Source organism: Vipera ursinii (assembly GCF_947247035.1).
Source record: "Vipera ursinii genome assembly, chromosome: 1".
In the NCBI taxonomy this organism is placed as follows: domain Eukaryota; kingdom Metazoa; phylum Chordata; class Lepidosauria; order Squamata; family Viperidae; genus Vipera; species Vipera ursinii.
In genome coordinates this window covers 55175655-55198430 of record NC_139512.1, presented here as the reverse complement: position 1 = coordinate 55198430, position 22776 = coordinate 55175655, and the positions used below count along the sequence as shown (strand labels likewise).

At 40.4% G+C, this 22776-nt stretch overlaps 2 protein-coding genes across 4 annotated transcripts in view; one reads left to right on the top strand and one right to left on the bottom strand.

The window, feature by feature from the left end:
• The first annotated feature begins 625 nt into the window (after positions 1-625).
• Positions 626-18814, top strand: FAM177A1 (family with sequence similarity 177 member A1). Of its 2 annotated transcripts, none has more exons than XM_083348915.1 (5): positions 626-906; positions 8019-8195; positions 10958-10988; positions 13206-13303; positions 15182-18814. In XM_083348915.1, the coding sequence occupies exons 1-5, from the start codon at positions 808-810 to the stop codon at positions 15392-15394; spliced, it is 618 nt and encodes a 205-aa protein (XP_083205041.1). In that variant the 5' UTR covers positions 626-807; the 3' UTR covers positions 15395-18814. The 2 variants fall into 2 exon arrangements, with proteins under 2 accessions (XP_083205041.1, XP_083205040.1); XM_083348914.1 differs by having other exon boundaries at positions 632-906; positions 10922-10988.
• Positions 18815-18938: 124 nt separating this feature from the next.
• PPP2R3C (protein phosphatase 2 regulatory subunit B''gamma) overlaps positions 18939-22776 on the bottom strand; it is a 29778-nt gene continuing 25940 nt past the window's right edge. For both annotated transcript variants that reach the window (XM_083348913.1, XM_083348912.1), the window contains one exon: positions 18939-19255. In XM_083348913.1, the coding sequence (XP_083205039.1) occupies positions 19067-19255 (189 nt within the window). In that variant the 3' untranslated portion in view covers positions 18939-19066. The remainder of the gene's footprint in view (positions 19256-22776) is intronic.

The window sequence follows — 22776 nt, the reverse complement described above, 5'->3', positions numbered from 1 at the left end:
TTGGCAAACCTGCCTCAAATGTGGGCTGGTAAAAGATAAAGGCAATCTTAAGAGGAAGTGAAGTGAAAAGAAAAAAAAAGAAAGATGTTGTCCGGGGATGTTTGAACCGTGGGAAAAGTTACCGAAACCGGTTTAGATCAAGGGTCTTCAAACTTGGCCCTTTGGTGACTTGTGGACTTCAACTCCCAGAATTCCTCAGCTAGCCTGCCTGGCTGAGGAATTCTGGGAGTTGAAGTCCACAAGTCATCAAAGGGCCAAGTTTGAAGACCCCTGGTTTAGATCTACAGTACAAGGTTCCAAAGGGGCGGGCAGTCACGTGCTTCGCCGGGCTTTCCCCGAACGAAGGCCCGGCTCTGGATTCCCTGCAACAACAAACACACACACACCCGCCTCCCCCCACTCCTCTCTGTCACCAAGCGGCAGGGTCCCCCCCCTCCTCTGGCTCGACAGACGTCTGTCGCCAGGGCACCTGAGAGAAGACAAGACAGACAGGCGGACAGACAGTTCCTGGAGGTATCCTAGCAACCCCCAAGTCCAGGGGTAGGCAACCTCGGCTCTTTTATGACTCATGGACTTCAACTCCCAGAATTCCTGAGTCAGCGATGCTGACTCAGGAATTCTGGGAGTTGAAGTCCACGAGTCATAAAAGAGCCGAGGTTGCCTACCCCTGCCCAAGTCGAGGGTGTGACCGGCGGGAGGACCGGCCTCTCTTGTGAGCTCATTTCCCAGGGCCTCCGCCCCGGCGGTGGGCTTGGCCTGGCGCGATCGTCGCGGCAGAAGATCTCTCAGTCGGAACGCGGGGGGGCTATGGAGCAGGGGCTCTCGGCTCTTTCCTTATACTGCGCTCCGGTCGCTGCCGCCGCCGCCGCCGCCGCCGCCGCCGCCTACGCCATGGATCAGGAACAGGTGAGTGTCCCTTTCCTCCCCGCAGGCGCCGGATCCACGGGGGTCGCCTGGCTCTCTGCCCCGCCACGCCTGAAGTCTTTCCTGGGAGAAGGCGCGACGGAGGTGAAGCTACCTTTTTTCTGTCACTTGACTGGGGCCGAAGGCGAGGGTCTTCCTCTTCTTCTTCCCCGAGCGCTACCCTTCCTGCTTTGGGACCGCAGAAAAATGAGCATATGACCCCTCTAGCTACAAGATGGGCTATAGATGCTGAAGTACAGTCCCTGTCATCTGTTGGGGGGAGCTGTAGCTCGACACGCCCGGAGAAGGACTCGGGGGAGAAGACGGGCATATATGATGGTTGTGCTGTGTGTGGTGCATGGCAGGCAGGCAGGCAGGCATTTTTTTGGGAACGGTTATGTAGTTCCAGGTCAGGAATGCTTAAGGAAGTGAAAATGCTTTTAAAAAAAATCAAGCTAATAAAAAAACCCGTGTGTGAATGAATGAACCTTTATTGTCAAAGTACAACCATGTATATACATTGAGATTAGCTGAGCCTCCCTTTAAAAGAGAGTTAAAGCGCATTATGAATTTGGTTAATTGTATATTATGCATAAAGGGATGCGGTGGCTCAGTGGGTTAGGACGCTGAGCTTGTCGATCAGAAGGTCGGCAGTTTGGCGGGTCGAATCCTGAGTGCCGCGTAGCAGAGTGAGCGCCTGTTACTCGTCCCAGCTTCTGCCAACCTAGCAGTTCGAAAGCACGTAAAAATGCAAGTAGAAAAATAGGGACCACTCCGGTGGGAAGGTAACAGCGTTCCGTGCGCCTTTGGCGTCTAGTCATGCCGGCCACATGACCACAGAGACGTCCTCGGACAAGCGCTGGCTCTTCGGCTTTGAAACGGAGATGAGCACCGGTCCCTAGAGTCGGAAACGACTAGCACGCATGTGCGGGGGAACTTTTACCTTTTTTATATTATGCATATTTTTTATTTAGAATATGATTATTGTAACTATAATCCTGTATTTAGCTCAGGGAAGTGGGGGGGGAAGTGGGTGGGTTTGGGGTGGGAGGGATTTGGGGATATATTGTAAAATTTTGTTTTCGTAAAACTCTTTAATAAAAAAAAGAGATTAGCTGAGCCTCCCTTCGTGCTCCTACCCCCCCCCCCAACTCACAGTGACAACAAACCTCCATCTTATTACACCATGTGAACTAATTGTACCACACACCGGCCTCGCAAGTCAATTCTGCATAAAGTTTATAAAAATTATTTCCCATTCAAAAGCCTAAACAGCCCACGGATAAAAGCTGTTTTTCAGCCTGTTGGTGCAGCTGGCTATACTCCTATATCTCCTGCTTGATATTTAGCATTTAATTTGTGAAACATCTGCTTCTTCCAAATTTTCTGCATGCCTCCAGGGATCCTTTTTTTCCCCCACTTTCCAATACTATTCTGTTCTGTAAGAATGTACAGGTAGTCCTCGACTTACGGCCATTCATTTAGTAACTGTTGGAAGTTACAGTGGCACTGAAAAAAGTGACATGATCGGTTTTCACGAGGTTGTTGCAGGGTCTCCATAGTCACATGATCAAAATTCAGGGTCTTGGCAACTGGCATGTATTTGTGACAGTTGCATTGTTCTGGGGTCATGTGATCACCATTTGTAACCTTCCCAACTAGCTTCTGACAAGCAAAGTCAGTGGGGGAAGCTGGTTTCACTTAACGACCGTGTGATCACTTAACAATTGCAGTGATTTGCAAAAAGGTCGTAAAGTCTGGCAAAACTCACTTAACTGTCTTGCTTAGTAATGGAAATGTTGGGCCCAGTTGTGGTCATAAATTGAGGACTGCCTCTGTGTTATGGTCAAGTGAGGAATCTTGCTTGTCAGTCCATGGGGAAATCTTGTGATTTTTGGAAGTTTGTTTGCTGTAGTAAATGTAGTAAATGTTTATTATAATTGCATCCTATGTTTTGCATCCTACATTTATAACAACCCATGACTTCTTGGGTTATTATTTCTTATCTGATTCCTCACTGTCTTCAACAATAGCAGAGCTACTAATGCACTGCCTTCACTGGAAAATTACTTAAAAATTCAGGGAGTTATTCAGAGATGTATCTGGCTTGAAAATATGTTGAATTGCATGTTGAACTGTATAGCACTGTCAAGCATCAGGAGTTGACCACAGAAAATTTTATGACATTTTGTATTATGTCATAAAATGCTTTATGATAATTTCCCAAAATTTGTCATCCAATGGATTGGAGAGGAGGGGAGGGAGGAAGAGTTGGCCAGAAAGAGCTAGCATTACTCATGTACCTTTCTTGCTTTTTTTCTGGAATATCTCTCTTTGGGGAAACTGATTAGAACAAATAGATGAATTTGTGTACTTTGCTGGAAATGAGAAAATGGGTAGAGGAACAGCAAGATGTGAACCAGATGAGCTAATTCTACTTTATTGCAAGTCTGAAAGTACAAATCTCCTTTATAGTCTGATCAATTTAGGGCGGGTTCTTCTTTTTTTTTCTCTGACCATTGAGCAGCTGCAGGCTCCTCCCCCTTTTATCTGATCATTCCCTAGGCCAGGGGTAGGCATCCTCTGCTCAGCTGACTCAGGAATTCTGGGAGTTGAAGTCCATGAGTCATAAAAGAGCCAAGGTTGCCTACCCCTGCCCTAGGCAGTATCTCTTCCCTTCATCTTCAAGGTCATACCCATATAACTATTTCAATAACATGTCATCTGTTGCAAGCATCAAATATTTGTAGAAAGAAAAATAGTTGTGATAAAAGCATTCTTCTGTCCATTTATGTGGAATGGAGAATTGGTGTGCAGGGAGAATCATAAAACTAAGGTGAATGAAATGACAATGGGATAATTAAGTTCATGTGATAACATTTATATATTTATTTACTAGATTTGTAAGGATGCCCAATTCAAACAATGTGACTGGATGATGTACAACAACAAAAAACAAATGATAAACCAAAAATCCCCACATAACATTAAAATATAAACAGTATGTAAATATAAAGTACAAAATATAAAATGGCAAAACAACCCAAAGGGGATCATTCATCTGGCTCCCAGTGCCTCAGAAAAAACCCAGGTGTTAACAGCTTTTCTAAAAGTAAAGAGAGTAGAGGCCTGTTGTATATTTACTATTTTATTTATTGTTACATTTATTTGCTGCTCATCTTGCAGTTGGAGGGAATTCTGAGTGGCTTACTGTATGATAAATCGCTTGTTAAAATGAGGACCCACATAGTTGGGGGCAGTATGCTGACTCTGTAAACCGCTTAGAGAGTGCTGTACTATTGCTAAAATATACAAATATCAAAAATACACATAAAAACAAATTAAAATTACAAAAACATTCAAATTAAAAGCTCAGAGTTTGGAGCAGACACAACGTGGTGGGGCTTTCTCTATTGCTGCACAACCACTTCCAGCCAACAGCTTCTCCTTCAGGATTCCGTGCAAACCAGCCTAGCCAAGTTCTAAGGCTTTTCTTGAAGGCTAAAAGAGGGGCAGATTTCACCTTCTGTGGCAAGATGTTCCAAAGGGTAGGAGCTATGGCAGAAAAGACTACTGGATCCCACCAACCAAAATTCCTTGGCTGATGGGATTCTCAGTAGACCTCTTCTCCCAGCACGAGTGGAATGGGCCAATCCCATGGGGGAAAGATAGTTTGGCAGATATATTCAAGCCATGCCATAGAGCAGACATGTCAAACACAAGGCCCGGGGGCCGGATCCGGCCCGCGAAGTGGTTTCATGTGGCTCGTGAAGCCATCCTGGAAACAGTGAGGGAACGGCCCCCACGGTTTTGGCCCTGGCCCAGAGACCTTCCTTCTGCCAGAGACCCTCAGATCTGTCCCACTCCTGCCCAGGCCCCCATAGGTACCCTTGATGCGAACGATGTAGAGCTGACCACGCCCACCCAGTAGGCCATACGCACTCTAGCCACGCCCACCTTGAACTGCATTTGGAAGCAGATTGGCAGCCACTGCAACTTGCATAACAGTGATGTTACATGTGCTACCCTAGGACCCTCCAAAACTCTCTGCTGCAGCCATCTGGACCAACTGTAGTTTTTAAATTCTCTTCAAGAGTAGCCCCATGAAGAGCGTGCTGCCATAATCTAAGCAGGAGATGATGAGAGCGTGAGTGACTGAACACAGGGCCTCATGATCCAGAAAAGAGCACAGTTGGCACACAACACGAAGTTGTGCAAAGGCGTTCCTAATCACGACTACTACCTGCTCTTCAAGCTGGAGTCATGAGTCTAGCTGGCTCAGGAATTCTGGGAGTTGAAGTCCACAAGTCAGAAAAGAGCCAAGGTTGCCTACCCCTGGTCTAGGAGAACCCCCAAGTTGAACTCAGCATCTGTCTGGGGTAGTGCAAGCCCATCGGATGCTTTGATTCCCACCATGAATAAATGGCTGCAAAAGTTGATGGAGTAAGCAGAGATGGCTAAATTGACTGGTTTGGTAAAAGAAAGAATATGAGTACTTTTGTTTCTACTTGGAAACCGCTTCTGGACTTTGTGCTTGAGGTGGAAAAAAATGATACTTTGCTTTTGGGCTTTACTGATTAGATTGATTTGTTGATATAGAAATGGCTAGTTCATACCACCATAGAAATGTAAAACGTTGAGGTTTGATGCCAATGCCTTATTTTACTGCAACAGAGGGAGTTGGAAATCCATGCCTTTTTTCCTTCCCCCCTCCCCTTTTCAACACTTCTCTCTTTCCCTTTCCCTTACTTTTGTTCCCTACTATTTGCTTTTGTATTTTCATATTTTATAAGTGAATAAAAATAAAACAGTTGGTGTAGTGCAAGCCCACCCAAAGCTAAAGATGATAAGCCTCAAAGCTGTGCATACCTACAGTATAGCCACTCTGTTTTACCAGAAGCCTGTTGTCACCCATTCAGGCTTGCCTCCGGGAACCAAGAATATATATTGTGTTATAAGAAACAGTACAGTGAAGAACAAATAAGTGATCAGTACAAAAGAAGTATGCTGAAATTGCCTGATCATACAGAGAGAATGAACAGACATCAAATCTCAGCACGTATCTGAAGGAAGAATAAATTGGTGGAGTGGAAGGGAAAGACCTTTAAAGTCTTTCTGGTTGGATTTAATGAAGGTTTCCAGAGAGAAAAATAAGAAGTTTAAAGAACAAAAGTAGTGTCAAAATTAATGCAGTATATGCATGCAGTAGAAACAAAGGTAGTTTACATTTATAGAAAGAAAAATAGATGCTGCCATAACTAAATAAAATATTTCTCTCTCTCTCTCTCTCTCTTATATCCCAGCTTCATTTTTTTTGCTCACTGCTTTGTATCATTTTTCTGTGCTGTGCACAACATTGCCTATCTCGAAACAGAATAGCATGATAAATATGAATGTATCAGTATGGATAACTGTATGGAGGTGGAGGGAACTAGGGGAAGTTATTGTACGATATTTATTATAACAGTCTGCTTTCTAATATTTCATTGCAACATAGAAAGTTATCAGTGCATAAAGAGTTAGCAGTAAGTTGCGGTACAGATGTTAGCAGTTGTAGTATGTTTTAAATACTATATTTTAAAATATCTAAATAACATTTTAAATAACTAGCTTATTTATGTTATGCTATAGAGAACAGGATTGTACTAATTTGCCACAAAATAACTAAGTCCTAGGCCTTAAAATAGACTCAGTAATAAATATGTATTTTCCATTGCTAGTGGCTAAGTGCACAACGCAGGCTTAACTTTAAACAAATTCTGGATATAGTTGAATCTTGATTTACAAGGCTTGAAGATCTAGAAATTCTTAGACACTAATGTATGTGATCTCTTATTAGGTGAATTCACTAGTAGTACCAGTTTTTCGTATAAATATACATTTACAAATATTGCTTATTTGTGTAACTTTGATAGTTAATTTTTTTTCTGCTACCTTGTATTATTACACTCACTGGTTTGATTTCTTGTAATGCTGCAAGCAGATCTCTGTTACAAATTGGTCTGCTCAATTATTTAATGAAGATCAGTTTCGACTTTCAGCTAATTGCACAAGCCTGGCAATTGGGTGTCAACAGTTGCTATACATGTAATGGATCTATTAGAAGTGACTTTTAAAACCAACACAAGTGTGCTTTCAGTACGTTTTGGATTTATTTATCTATTATCTATAGTTTTCAGATGCCAAAGATAATTATCCCAGCTACCTTCCTTTACTATTGTCATAATCTTTATGATGGCTTATATTTTTCAACTTTTAATAGAATGCTGGTAACAGCAGCAAATATAAAAATTCCCTTTAAAATTAAAACATCTGGTTTTCTAGTTACCTCTGTTATTTTGGGGGCCTGGGAGAACCTTGAAGATACTAGGATTGATGCTGAAAGCAGTGATTCTCTGAAATTGCAAGGTATTTGAATCTCTGATTGTACCATTTAAAATATAAAAAATGCTGCTTTTGCTTATAATTTATATAAAGGGAAAATATGAGTTTTTCTCATAGTTTGGATTTGATACTGCCAAATTTCAGTAGCGTATCTCATGACTTCTACAGCCTCTAATCTGAATTCCAACTTAGTTAGAAATTACTAGATAGCCTTGAGCAAAATCTTTAATTATAGGTCTAGCAGTATTAAACTGATTAACATTAAATTCAAAATACAAACTCCCAGTAATATTATAGAATACATGAACACTCTCTGAAAATTAGTGTACTCAAAAGAACATTAAACAATTGTAATTTTGGTTGGCATTTAGCAATCTATGGCAATATGAAAACCTACACATTTTTATGTTTACTCTAGAAAATTAAATCAACCTCAACATAAAATTACACTTTGAAAAATGAACCTCTCACTGTCTTCAAGCCATGAATGATATGATATGCCACTGCTGACAAAGATTGACTCAATATATACTTATCAACAGTGCTTTTTTTGTAAAAGAAAAAGGTGCCAGAACTCATACATGTCATACAACCCACCTTGCCTACCCTACAAGATCCCATCCAAAAAAGGTGCCGGAACTCCATTCTGGGCGTTCTATGAGAAAAAAAGCCCTGCTTATCAATCTCCTTTCTTCATCACACAAACTATATCTGAATATACTCTATTACAGCTAAATACAAATGGAGACAGAGGTTTTGAGAATGTGGAACTTGGTGTCCTGGGAAAAAAGAAGAAAATTCCAAGAAGAGTTATCCATTTTGCAAGTGGTGAAACCATGGAAGAATATAGTACAGATGAAGATGATGAGCAGCAAGAGAAAAAAGACCTATTGCCTTCTGTTGATCCAGTAGGTTTTTCTAAGTTTATATCAAACTAGACAATTCATGCCCCATTCAGTCATTATTTCAGAGATATTTCCTTACCTAAACAGAGAAACAGAGTGACCAAGGGGGAGCAATAAAACAGTGGAAGTAAGAGTGACTTCTGACTTCCCTCCAGCTTTCCCACTGAGTTTTCTTGTGTGAATTTGGCAGGGAGTATCGGAAATCTTCCCCTCCCCAGCAGACAGGTAAGTGATTGCTGCTGGGTGGGAGAAGGAGGGAGGGATTGTGAGATTGCCTGGAAAATTGTCATGGAACTTTGAAAATAAAGATCACATAAACACAGCAGCAACCAGTAGCACTGAAGCAGCCTCAGCTTCCCCAAATTTCATTCACTCGGGAATCATGGGTCCCAAATTTTGGATACATTTTGTAAGTTAGCCTATTTGAGGACCTTTGTACAAAAATTGTTGCCATATGATGTACCATTTTGCCCAGCTAAAGATCATGAGAATGACAATTTTAGTGGCATATACAGGTCATCCTTGACTTACAACAGTTTGTTTAGTGACCGAAGTTACACCAGCACTGAAAAAGTGACTTATGACTGTTTTTCACACTTAACGACCATTGCAGCATCCTCATGGTCAGGTGGATGAAAATTGAGATTCTTTGCAACTGACTCATTTTTTATAATGGTTGCAGTATGCTGGGGTCATGTGATCATCCTTTGCGAACTTCTGACAAGCAAAGTCAGTGGGGAAGCCTGATTCACTTAATGACCATATTACTAAATTAACAATTGCTGTGATTCATTTAACAACTGTGGCAAAAAAGGTCACAGAATGGGGCAAAATTCACTTCATATATATCTCACTTAGCAGCAGAAATTTTGGGCTCAATTGTGGTGATAGATCAAGGACTACCTGTAGATGATTATCAATAGACTAGGTCACTGGTATTACTCACTTTATTATTATTTTTTATCTAGAAATAAAAATCCATTAACTTGGTTGATGATGTATTATTTTTAAAGAAACAGAAAATGGTTAGTTTGCTTTTGAAATGTATCTTAAGCTCAATTGGCCAATGGCATTAGGCAAATCACATTTCATTCAATCATAAAGTTTTTCTCATTTGCAACAAAAGAATAAATGTGCTATGTTTTTGTTGTTAGCTGCGAAGTCGTGTCTGACCCATCGCGACCCTATGGATAATGTTCCTCCAGGCCTTCCTGTCTTCTACCATTTTCTGGAGTCCATTTAAGCTCACGCCTACTGCTTCAGTGACTCCATCCAGCCACCTCATTCTCTGTCGTCCCCTTCTTCTATTGCCCTCAGTTTTTCCCAGCATTAGGCTCTTCTCCATTGAGTCCTTCCTTCTCATTAGGTGGCCAAAGTATTTGAGTTTTAGCTTCAGGATCTGGCCTTCTAAAGAGCAGTCAGGGTTGATTTCCTCTAGGACTGACTGGTTTGATCGCCTTGCAGCCCAAGGGACTCGCAGGAGTCTTCTCCAGCACCACAGTTCAAAGGCCTCAATTCTTTGGCGCTCAGCCTTTTTTATGGTCCAACTTTCACTGCCATACATTGCAAATGGGAAGACCATAGCCTTGACTATACGCACTTTTGTTGACAGGGTGATATCTCTGCTTTTTAGTGTGCTGTCTAGATTTGCCATGGCTTTCCTCCCAAAGAGCAAGCATCTTTTAATTTCTTGGCTACAGTCCCCATCTGCAGTGATCTTGGAGCCCAGGAAAATAAAATCTGTCACTACCTCCATTTCTTCAGATTGACTATATGCTCTGCAGCCAAAGATGGAGAAGCTCTATAGTATATACAGTTAGTAAAAACAAGACCAGAAGCTGACTGTGGCTCAGACCATGAGCTTCTCATTGCAAAGTTTAGGCTTAAACTAAAGAAAGTAGGGAAAAGCACTAGGCCACTCAGGTATGAATTAAATCATATCCCTGTTGAATATACAGTAGAGGTGACAAATGTGATATACTTGCTTTTATAGATTTCCGAAATGATGGATTAAGAATACTACAACAGAATTCCCCCTGTGTAATAGCTTTCTCCTACTTACCTCTGAATAACTTCTCTGATTGAACACTCTAGAACAGGGGTCCCCAACCTGTGGGCCACAGTCCAATACCAGGCCATGGCCTATTTGCAACCAGGCTGCATGAGCAGCAGGCCGGTGTGCATATGTGCGCACAGTTCAATTCACACGAGCAGTGGGCACCAGCGCTCACAGCCCCACTTGCGCGAACCTGCCCCTTTCACAAAACCATCCTTTCCCCCTCTTCCCTCTTGTGCAGGCTGCCAATCCAGAAAGGTTGGGGAACACTGCTCTAGAACAATGTGAAACATGGTATGAAAGCAGAAGAAAATCAAAATATATTAAGACAGGAACACCTTGTAGAAATTGGAGCTCTTGATCAACATGTGTAAATGATTTGAATATGAATATATGATTTCTTTTTAAGATTTGTATTTTCTTGATTTAAGAAATTTCATTAATAATATGCATTAGCATTAAATTAATATTATGTACTAATATTAAATTAGTATTAAAAAGCATGCTTTGTAAAAAAACATCTGATTTAATTGATGCCAACGATGGGAATCTGAATACTACTGATGTTATGTTGAATTCAGAAAGGGTAACATGGGATATTAATGAAAGTTCACTGGATTTCTCTTAAAATCAAATTTGTGGCATAAATAAACAATTCAACTCTTTATTGCAGGCAACATTAACGTGGGGTCCTTATTTGTGGTTTCAGATGCTAAGAGTAGCCACATCAACACTCTCAGGTATGAGCTGCTTCTGTTTCCGTGTGCATAGCTTGATCAGAATCCAGTGACATAGGCAAGCCAGTGTAATAGTAGTATAAATTCATGAGAGATTGAATGATGTCCTTGAATGATATTTTTTGAATGGGAAATAATATTGATGAACTAATTCCATGCACTGTTAAATTTTGTTCTTTAGTCAAGAGAAGACATTCAGATGAAGTTCTGAAAACACTAATTTCCTTAGTCACCAGGGCTATTCAGTGTTCACTGAAGTTTAAAATTGGTATTAAATGCTATTTGTCTTCATAGAATAAGTTGAAGCAGATTATGAAACAAAAACCTTTCAGTTTGCACTTTTCAGTGCCTACTATTCACCGTAAATTGGCATGAGTGAATTGTACATTGGTGTGAAAAAATATTTCAGTGAAATCTACCCTTTAGTTCTTATAAACATGCCTTCTGCTTTGCTTCATTAGTTGATTGTAATTGAGAAAGATGGAAGTGAAGTCAGATCCTTGTAAAAGTTGATTGGATAATTTGCACTAGATCAGGAATACATTCTGAGTCCCAATTTAATTTGGGGGTAAAAGGTTTATGAGGTGCATTGCATTCGGGTTTGATATTCAAAACAAACTCCCAAGGTCAGAATTTCTTAATTCCAAGTAACCATGTATTCTATAAGGCTGTAGCTGGAAGATAATATTGGAGTTCTAGTGAGAAACAGGAAGAGATTATGCTTAAAATCTGTTCACTGCTGGTTTAACAAAAAAGTTATAGCATAATAAAGGTACCACAATTCTGTTGTTTTTGCTAACAGTAGCTAGCCCACCTACCGTATTTCCAGAAATTTATGTAATTATCAGACACCCCGGCTGTCTGATGAATCTAGATCAGTGGTTCTCAATCTGTGGTCCACAAACCACTGGGGAGATGACTATGTCATCACAGATGGTCCACAAAACGAAGAAATGTTATGATTTAAATCTTGAATTAAGTCTCGGTGGTCCATGGTCATGGTCCATGGCCACAAAAGGTACTTAAAGGGAGTCTGTGGTGAAGAAAAAGTTGAGAACCACTGATCTAGAGGATTTCTGGAGGATGCTTAAGGAATTTCACAGTGCTTTGATGGGCAGCTTTGTTGATTGACTCAACCAAGCTATTAGCAAAATTCCTACCCAAATGTCTTCTCTCTGTCTTCTCTCTGTGTACCAATATTGGGCTGCTCCTTCCCTTGAGGCACTCTGGGAGAATATAGCAATGAAAATAATGCTTATAGTGTTGTTGGAAGAGAATTAGAACTGAATGTGACCAAACATTTTTTTGTAAGTTCTATGCAGTGCTAGTCTTAATTTATAAATTCCCCCTGTGGTCTGGAACTAAAGAATATTTAGGATCATGATCCAACTAAATTTGGTCCATCCAAGAATGAGCTTTCTGGGAGAAACTGTTAATAGTGCCCTATTTTTGTAAGGAAATTAAGGCCAGAAAATGTTGCTTTTCAGTTATGAAACCAACTCTGTGGAATAGCCTCTATTTAGGTTGGCCCTTTTTATTCTGGCATTCTGGAAGCTGAGGAAAAACTGCATTTTCCAGATAGCTTGTGGATTGATACCACTGTATGAACTATTTCACTTTATTATTTACATTGATTTACATTTGTTACTTTTTGGAGTGGTTGAGCCTTAATGTACACCTGTTGCCTCTTAAAAATCCCACTCCTTTCAAATCTCCCCAAAATGGGCTGAAAATTTTGCTCTTGCCTACTCTGGGGATCTTACTGTATAATTTTCCACATTTCTGCACTTTTTGGATGGTGAAAAAGATTTTTGAAAAATACTGCACTAGTTGCAAAAATATTTATTTTTCCCAAATTAAAGGAATGCCTCAGGGCATCATCAAAGCAGCATGGTGCTCTTAAGAGACAAAAAATAGTAATAGCTACAATCCACTGTTTCATTTGGAAATGAGCCATCTGCCCCCCAAAAAGACATAGTTGCATCAATTGAGTATCTGGATAAATCAGTGACTCACATTCTGCTAAATTGGTATTTCATGGCTAATAATTCCCACCATGGCTATCATGTTTTGAGAATGATTATAATCTGCTCATAAAATGCTGATTTTGTCTGTTTGTCTAAAAGTTCTCTCATTCTGAAAGTGGTTACTGAGTGTTGATTGAAAATATGTTCACGAATTAATCTGGAGCATTCATAACATATTTATTTCTTTACTCAGTGTGTGACTTCCTTGGTGAAAAAATTGCCTCTGTTTTGGGCATCAGTACACCCAAATACCAATATGCCATAGATGAATACTACAGAATGAAAAAGGAGGTATGCTTTTTTTTAAAACAAAACAAAAACAAAAACAGTCCTTTTAACAGTGTAGATGTTGTAAAATCTTTTTCTGAAAATGACACTATTAATTTAATTGACATTAGGAATGTCCGCAGATGATGTTTGTTTCAAAACAGAAAGAAGCACAGAGCACTTGCAGCTACTGCTGAACTATTTCCGCATGAGCTGTGATTTGCCAGGAGTAAAAGCTGGTGCATTTTATTGCTCAGAGTTTAAGATGCAACAAAATTCCCAGCCATTCTGGAGGGATTTACTGAGCAAGTAGGGCACAGCTGGTTTGCATCACCCCTTCTTTTCCTTCAGCAGATACAAATTCGGCATGTTCCATTGATCTGCTCCCCCGCTCCTTTTTTCATTCTCCTTCATCCTCTTAGCTGTTGCTAAGAATGCTCAGTGTAGCAGATCTCATTGGCCTGCCCAACACTCATCTTTGCAATAATTTTCCTGTCTTCTCACCCTCTCGTTCCTCCACCCTCAGTAACCATTGCTTTTTCCTATTTTTACTCCCCTTCCCCTCCAAACACTTCTGCTTAGAATATTTAGTTGCATGCTTAGTTTGGGTATGAACCACAGCTATTGAACAGGTACAAACAGCTATTTCAAACCCAGAACGGTTTGCGCAGAAGCCATTTTAGAGACACTTTTGATCTTTTCAGTGTTTCTGTTGACAACCATGACAATTGTATTATCATTTCATTCAATATTGGAATGTTTTTGGTTGAACCGTGAAAGTATTGCAATATTATTTCACTTGATTTATACCTACCTTTCTGCTTTGATAACACCCAGAGTAGCTAATAACAGTTTAAATCAAAAGGAAAATATACATTAATTTAAAATTTATAATAAAATGAATACTGAAAGCATTTAAAAGTGAAAAAGTGAGAGTGGGAGTGAAATGGAATTCCTGCAGAAAGATGTTTCCTAGACTGGGAACATTCCTCCCTACGTGCCAGATATATGGTTTTTCAGTAGCAAATGCATTTTCTCCTTGATCTGAAGCAGACAGATTCATTCAGTGAGGCCGCATATGAATTCTATATCTTGCATCATCAATTAGCAGCTTAGCTTCAGACACATGTTCCGACCTACAATTCTGGGCATTTTTTGAAAGTAGTTCTATCAAGAGCCTTGGTGAAGCAGTGGGGTAATGCCTCCTTAAGTAACACCAGCTGCCTGCAATTAGTGCAGGTTCGAGTCCCACCAGGCTCAAGGTTGACTCAGCCTTCCATCCTTCCGAGGTAGGTAAAATGAGGATCCAGATTGTTGGGGGCAATAAGCTGACTTTGTAAAAATGCTGCTTGGGGGGCCCGAAAGCCCTAATAAGCAGGCATATACATGGAGAAGGCTATTGCTAAGCACATTGATTTGTGCTTCTTAGATTGTAAGCCGCTTCTTAGATTGTAAGCCTTAGATTGTAAGTCTTCGGAGAAGGGCGGGATATAAATGGGATTTATGGAACCATCTTCCGGTCGAGCTCCGGATGGCGCCTGATCTCCGCTCCTTCCGGCGCGATCTTAAAACCTACCTCTTTGAACAAGCTGGCCTGGCCTGATGGGATGGGGTCGGGTTTTATAAATTGATCTTAACCTTTTAATCTGTATTAATTTATTACGGGCATTGCTGTTTAATTACTTTTTAATTTTTGTACCTTGTTTTTTATTATGTATTGCCCTGTTCACCGCCCTGAGTCCTTCGGGAGAAGGGCGGTATACAAATTAAATAAATAAATAAATAAAAAATTAAAAAGAGCATTTACAATAGATTGCAACAGTGATGCGGTATTTCAAAGTATTTGATAGGATCAAAGCTTGTTGAGAAGTAACCTGTTGTAAAATATATCAATTCTTTTAGGAGGAGGAAGAAGAGGAAGAGAACAAATTGTCAGATGAAGCAGAAAGGAGGTTTCAAGAACAACAGAAGCAGAGCCAAGAAGGGATGTCTGTTCAAACTGCCCAGCCAAGGGATACAGCGTGTAGTACATTTATGAATCTCAATTTTGAAAGTGAAGGAGAGCATGAGTCTGTTGTAGAAAGTAAACGAGATTTTACTGTAGTGTCTGCTTAGAATGACATACAATATCATTTCTTGAATTGCCAAACATCAGTCGGTCCTTTTTGGCATGTTTAGTGGTATGTAATTTATTTAAAAATATGGCCATGCGAGTTATTAAAATTAGTTTCTTCAGTCCATCTCTGTCTAATAAAGGCCAAAATATCTTATTTCACCTAGTATGAAATGGAAATAAATGGGTTCTATTTTGATTTTTCTATGCAGAAGTAAAAGGTCTTTCCCAAGTACCTGGTGCCTTCATGATAGTTATGGACTGATAACTATGCTTCTTTTTTTGTTTAAAAGTCTGTTATGTTTTTATAACATTATTTACTGAAAGCTAGATGAAAATTTTAAACTAACTGGAAAATGTATACCTTTGTGATTTAGTCTAATTGCACTGTTGCACATGTTTATATGAATGTCCAGCAGTCATCTAATTCATGTGGTTTTGTTAATATTTGCTAAAGTAAATAATGATCTAAAATTCATCTAAAAATTGATAAAGGAAAAGTGTTGTAGGTCCAACAAAGAAGGATCTAAAGATTTATCAGTTGATTGATATTAAATCTCAGGCTTTACAAAATGTAATAGAAAAAATTCCACTATTCCAAAGAGTTGATGCTTAGTCTACATCAATATTAGGTGAATTGTTGAATGTAAACACTGAGCAAAAATTTAAATGAATGTGCTGTTCATGAATTATGATGAATTATTAGTACTGTATTGTTCATAGTTTCATACTATTCCGACCTTAAAAACTGAACTTAGTCACATGTAAAATTTAACATCTTGGAAATATTTTTAATAGGAAGAACTGCCTATTAATAACAATTGTGAATTTTCAAACTAAAAATCTGTTTTTCATCCTAAGAAACACTGAAAATGGAAATTTTCTGTAGGACAATCCATAAAACCTTTGTAACATGAAGCTGATAAAGATCAAAGCTGAATGGATTGTGTGCATGTGGCATAAATGGATGTATTCAGGAAAGTTGTTCCGCTCCCTAAACACTTTCTGGATGTAATTACTTCAGTAGTTTACATTGCCCCTTCAATCTCTTCTTAAACATATACATTTATTTAATTTAACTGGAATTTTAAAAGAAACTGCAATACATTATATAGTATAATAAAGTACATGAAAATGGCAAAGATAGAGAATATATCCTTTTGCCTTCATTGTCATCTGTTTAGGAGAAATCTCATCTAGTATACTGCTCATTTGGTACTTTTTAAAATGTTTGGACAGTTTCTCAATATATGCATCCATTTTGGATTACAAAAATGATATAGTCGGCTATAAAACATGTAACATAATTATTCAAATCACTGTACAGGATAAAAAAGTTTTAAGGCAACATAGTTAAATAAACTGGTTACCTTGTTCTAATTTTTGCTAGTCAGAAATGTTCCTACTATATTGAATAGGGAAGGGTTTGTTATGAGGTTCTTCAGTCATTGTGCCTTACCTTTTTAATATTTCTTCAAATATGCAAATGAGATGTTTCTTTTCTTGTAAATGCATTAAAATGTATATTTAATATAATTATAATGATAGTTGAGTCCATGGATGTTGTTATAGGATTGACAATCGATGTTAGATATCTGAAAAGGGGAGCAAAAACTGCCATAATGTTCTTCCTCCATGGGACTGATAACAGGATCTAATCTGCATTGAGTTTAGCAAGATTTAATCAGTTGCAAGCAATTAAGACAGTGTCTTTTTTAAAAAAATGTATTCTATTTATTGCTCTTACATATTTAGACACTCAATGCTTCCAGTGTGTTTGTAAAATATGCCATACTTATTCTGCTAGCTTATTTATGCATCATCGTTTTACATTTTATAACAGTACTTTACTCAGTCTTAGATTTATTCTGTCACTCATCCTTAAAGCTTAGGGTAAACCAAAATGTAATCAGGACATAATATGCTTAAGACCTGATTTAAAAAACTGCACCCAATACAGACAAAATGACAATACACTTGATCATTATCCAAGCATTTTAACTTACCATGGTTTGCATTTTTGGAATTAAAGTATTATTTATACCAACATTCTTTAACATGGGATCTAAATAGATAGCAGAGCCATATTGCTAGAATTAAGTTCAACACTTCTGGATGACAACTGATTGGGGAGAGTGACTTATACCTGCTTAATATATTAGTCTTCTGCTGTGGAAATGACGGTGTTGTTTGACTACATCAATATGGTCCAGCTGACAGGTACTATTTACTTGTTAATTTCTAGAATTAGGTTGGACATTTGTAATTACACACAGAGAGAAACAATAAATTTTCTTTTAGCAAACGTAATTCAACAGCACAAAACTGAAATATTCCAGAAAATTTCTAAAGGATATAATTTGCAAAAAATCTGGTATGGATTGGTACTATAGATTCAAAAATGATTTAAATAAACATCAATTTACCAACAGCTCTTTTTAACATTTACCGTATTTTCCGGTGTATAAGACGACTCGGTGTATAAGACGACCCCCGACTTTTGAGAAGATTTTCAAGATTTTTCGTCTTATACGCCGGAAAATACTTACATATCAGTTGCCAAGTGTCCAACACAAGCCCGATTCAGCCCCGTCTGATGCAGATGGTGCAAAGCCTCCCTTTTGAAGCCCAAAGGGGCTTTTCCTTCCACCCACCCATTTGAGAGCACATTTGCAGACAGAGCAGCCGCGCGTCTGGAGCCAAGCCCTGCCCAGGAGGCAGTCAGCCAGGTGGGCTCGGAAGACGTGCTGGAGAGCTGGGCTTGGGGCGGCCATGCCGAGGCCGGCTGGCGAGGGCCGCTGCATGGTCTGCGGGCGAGAGGGGCGCCAGGCCCGCCGGAAGTCCCCGGAAGTTCTTGGAATGGCCTGGCGGCGGGCGGGCACTCCCTCCCCGACCCGCCGGGGAGCGTCTCCCAACGTGCAGCGTGTGGCAGCCGGGAGTCCGTCGGCCTGGTCACTGGTGAGCTGGCCTGCAGCTGGGGCCGGGGCCCAGGAACCGGGTGCGGGTGGGGGGAGGTAAAGCCGGGCGTGGGCTTCTGCGGCTGGTTGCGAGGCCGGATGTGGGCGTCTGCCGGATTGCCGGTGAGTGGTCTCGAGGCCCCGCTGAATGTCAGGTCTGCCGGGCCCGACATGCCGCCCCCTCTACCCAGGGTCCTCCTGCAGCTGTAGAAGACAACTGCCGGGAGAGATAGCGGGTAGCAGGGCGCGCTCTGCCTATGCTCAGATGCTGCTTGGGTGAGGGGCTTCCTGCCGCTCCCGGGGTCTGGCGTTTGCAAGGGGGAGGGGAAGGGGCTTAGAGGCTCTTGGGGGTGGGAAGGGAGAGTCACGTTGGAGGGGGTACTGGACTAAGGAGGCTTGAAGTTGCTTTGAATGAACGGGGACGCTCGATTGATTTATGTACTATTTTCCGGCGTATAAGACGACCCCCCAACTTTTGAGAAGATTTTCATGGGTTAAAAAGTTATCTTATACGCTGGAAAATACGGTAATAACAGGTCTTAGTAAGCATTTTTTAAAAACGAGGTTCATTTCACTTTTTTTTTTAAAAAAAAAAAAGATGTCCATCTGGAGTTAAATGGAAACTTCAATGAAATGTGCAATGAATTTGCTGTTCAGCCTCACCAGTCACTGTATCAGTTGGGCATATCTCCAATAGTACAATCTATTTCTGTTAAATCACGTATCAAGAAGATCTGCTGTATTGTCATTATCGCTGGCCACAAGAACTTCTCTGTTTTCGTAAGTCCAGAAGCCATTAAGATCAATTAAAATACTGGTAACTGTGTCTCCTTGACTACTATTGATTAAATCTTGAAGTGAAATCTTGTAAGGATCCTTAGGTTTTACCATATCAAAGATTTCATCCTAGAAAAAAAATAAAATTTATTTTATTATAAGAATCTCATGGTATAAGCTTATAAGCCTATAAAAAACAAGTTATTTGATCAAACTAAATGTTCTCTTCTTATACATTTTTGTTCTTCTGAACAATAGAAGACTACATAGCACAAATACAATGTGTAGTAATATGCAATAAATAAGATGACCTGGATGGAAATATATAAGCTCCATTAATAAGTTGCCAAGGGATAAATACAGGGAGTGCAGAATTATTAGGCAAATGAGTATTTTGACCACATCATCCTCTTTATGCATGTTGTCTTACTCCAACCTGTATAGGCTCGAAAGCCTACTACCAATTAAGCATATTAGGTGATGTGCATCCCTGTAATGAGAAGGGGTGTGGTCTAATGACATCAACACCCTGTATCAGGTGTGCATAATTATTAGGCAACTTCCTTTCCTTTGGCAAAATGGGTCAAAAGAAGGACTTGACAGGCTCAGAAAAGTCAAAAATAGTGAGATATCTTGCAGAGGGATGCAGCACTCTTAAAATTGCAAAGCTTCTGAAGCGTGATCATCGAACAATCAAGCGTTTCATTCAAAATAGTCAACAGGGTCGCAAGAAGCGTGTGGAGAAACCAAGGCGCAAAATAACTGCCCATGAACTGAGAAAAGTCAAGCGTGCAGCTGCCAAGATGCCACTTGCCACCAGTTTGGCCATATTTCAGAGCTGCAACATCACTGGAGTGCCCAAAAGCACAAGGTGTGCAATACTCAGAGACATGGCCAAGGTAAGAAAGGCTGAAAGACGACCACCACTGAACAAGACACACAAGCTGAAACGTCAAGACTGGGCCAAGAAATATCTCAAGACTGATTTTTCTAAGGTTTTATGGACTGATGAAATGAGAGTGAGTCTTGATGGGCCAGATGGATGGGCCCGTGGCTGGATTGGTAAAGGGCAGAGAGCTCCAGTCCGACTCAGACGCCAGCAAGGTGGAGGTGGAGTACTGGTTTGGGCTGGTATCATCAAAGATGAGCTTGTGGGGCCTTTTCGGGTTGAGGATGGAGTCAAGCTCAACTCCCAGTCCTACTGCCAGTTTCTGGAAGACACCTTCTTCAAGCAGTGGTACAGGAAGAAGTCTGCATCCTTCAAGAAAAACATGATTTTCATGCAGGACAATGCTCCATCACACGCGTCCAAGTACTCCACAGCGTGGCTGGCAAGAAAGGGTATAAAAGAAGGAAATCTAATGACATGGCCTCCTTGTTCACCTGACCTGAACCCCATTGAGAACCTGTGGTCCATCATCAAATGTGAGATTTACAAGGAGGGAAAACAGTACACCTCTCTGAACAGTGTCTGGGAGGCTGTGGTTGCTGCTGCACGCAATGTTGATGGTGAACAGATCAAAACACTGACAGAATCCATGGATGGCAGGCTTTTGAGTGTCCTTGCAAAGAAAGGTGGCTATATTGGTCACTGATTTGTTTTTGTTATGTTTTTGAATGTCAGAAATGTATATTTGTGAATGTTGAGATGTTATATTGGTTTCACTGGTAAAAATAAATAATTGAAATGGGTATATATTTGTTTTTTGTTAAGTTGCCTAATAATTATGCACAGTAATAGTCACCTGCACACACAGATATCCCCCTAAAATAGCTATAACTAAAAACAAACTAAAAACTACTTCCAAAAATATTCAGCTTTGATATTAATGAGTTTTTTGGGTTCATTGAGAACATGGTTGTTGTTCAATAATAAAATTAATCCTCAAAAATACAACTTGCCTAATAATTCTGCACTCCCTGTAATTCTTTTAACTGCAGACCATTGAGATAACAGTTGGAAGCTTCTTAGGTAGATGCCTCCTTGATTCATTAAAAGTATAAGAAGGAATAAGAGGTATGACAGAACTAGACTTGCAAGATTCTGATAGCTAATCTCAATAAAAATAAATCAGCCTTTCTGTGGAGGTGATTACCTACTCTGCACCCCACAACTGGATTATTGCAATGCATTCTACATGAAGCTGCCCTTGAAGACAATCCAGAAGCTACAAATGTTACAAAGTGAAATTTGAAGCAGTAATGGGCACCTCCCAGTATGCCTATTGTCACCACTGCTCTGTGAACTGCATTGATTGCCATTTGGTTTCTCGGTGCAATTCAAGGCGTTAGTTGTTACCTACAAAGCCCTTTATGGCAGGGAGCCTGGATATCTGAGGAACCACCTATCTCCAATAATTTCTGCTTCCCTGGTATGTAATAGCAGAATTGGTGCGCTCTAGGTCCCTTTACCTACGTGGTTATATTTTGTGAATAGTTTTCACCATTTTGCATTTGTATTTGTAAGCTGCCCAGACTCTATGGGAGTGGGAAACTATAATAAACTTAAATAATTACCTTATATAGTAAGTATAACTTCATATTTTTAAGATACTGTAATTTGAATAAATATAGCCAGAATGCAACACTTGAGAAAAATATTTCTCCTTATGCAATAAAATCAACATTATGTAACATAAGCTATGCATATACCAGTATACAGTATTTATTTATTTTATTTTATTAGATTTATATACCGCCCTTTCCCGAAGGACTCAGGGCGGTTTACAGGGTATTTAAAACAAGAAATACAAAAGTTAAAAACAATTTAAAAAATTACATCAATCCCTGAAAAAAGTAAAAACCCCAATTAAAATTAAAATTAAAATTCTCAGCCTGGGCCAGAAAGCTCAAAGAGCCAGGTCTTCAGGTCCCGGTGGAATGAACGGAGGTCGGGGGCAGTCCTAAGCTCCACAGGCAGCTGGTTCCAGAGGGCAGGCACACCCACTAAGAAGGCTCTCCCCCTGGGTGTTATCCGCCGGCAATCTTTTACCGGCGGCACCCTGAGCAGACCCTCCCTGTGGGAACACACTGGATGAAGGGAACTTGATGCTGGCAGCAGGTGTTCCCTCAGATATCCCAGACCCAAGCCATTTAGGGCTTTATAGGTCATCACCAGCACCTTGAATCTCACCCGGAGGGCAACCAGGAGCCAATGCAGCTCATGGAGTAGAGGTGTTACATGGGAGTATCGGGAAACCCCCATCACAACTCACGCGGCCGCATTCTGCATCAGCTGAAGCCTCCGAGTGGTCCTCAAGGGCAGCCCCATGTAGAGAGTGTTGCAGTAGTCTAAACGGGAGGTCACGAGCGCATGAGTGACTGTGCGTAGGGCATCTTGGTCCAGGTAGGGTCGCAACTGGCGCACCAGGCGAACCTGGGCAAAAGCCCCCCTGGTCACGGCTCCTATATGGTCTTCAAAATTGAGCCGAGAGTCAAGGAGGATGCCCAAGTTGCGAGCCCTATCGAAAGGAATTTTTTTACCGAACTAGACTTAAGAGAAGCTTACTACCGCACTATGATTAAGGAAGGAGACAAATGGAAAACTGCATTTAATTGCCCAGTGGGATACTATCAATTCAAAGTTTTACCGTTCAGACTACAAGGGGCCCCCACAGTATATGTAACCATATTGCTGAGAAGTATTTCAA

Excerpts from the sequence above, each read along its gene's own strand:
- FAM177A1 (XM_083348914.1), top strand. The coding sequence starts at position 808 with ATGGAGCAGGGGCTCTCGGCTCTTTCCTTATACTGCGCTCCGGTCGCT. Across the intron at positions 907-8,018 it reads ACGCCATGGATCAGGAACAG|CTAAATACAAATGGAGACAG; the intron begins GTGAGTGTCCCT and ends ACTCTATTACAG. Across the intron at positions 8,196-10,921 it reads TATTGCCTTCTGTTGATCCA|GCAACATTAACGTGGGGTCC; the intron begins GTAGGTTTTTCT and ends TCTTTATTGCAG.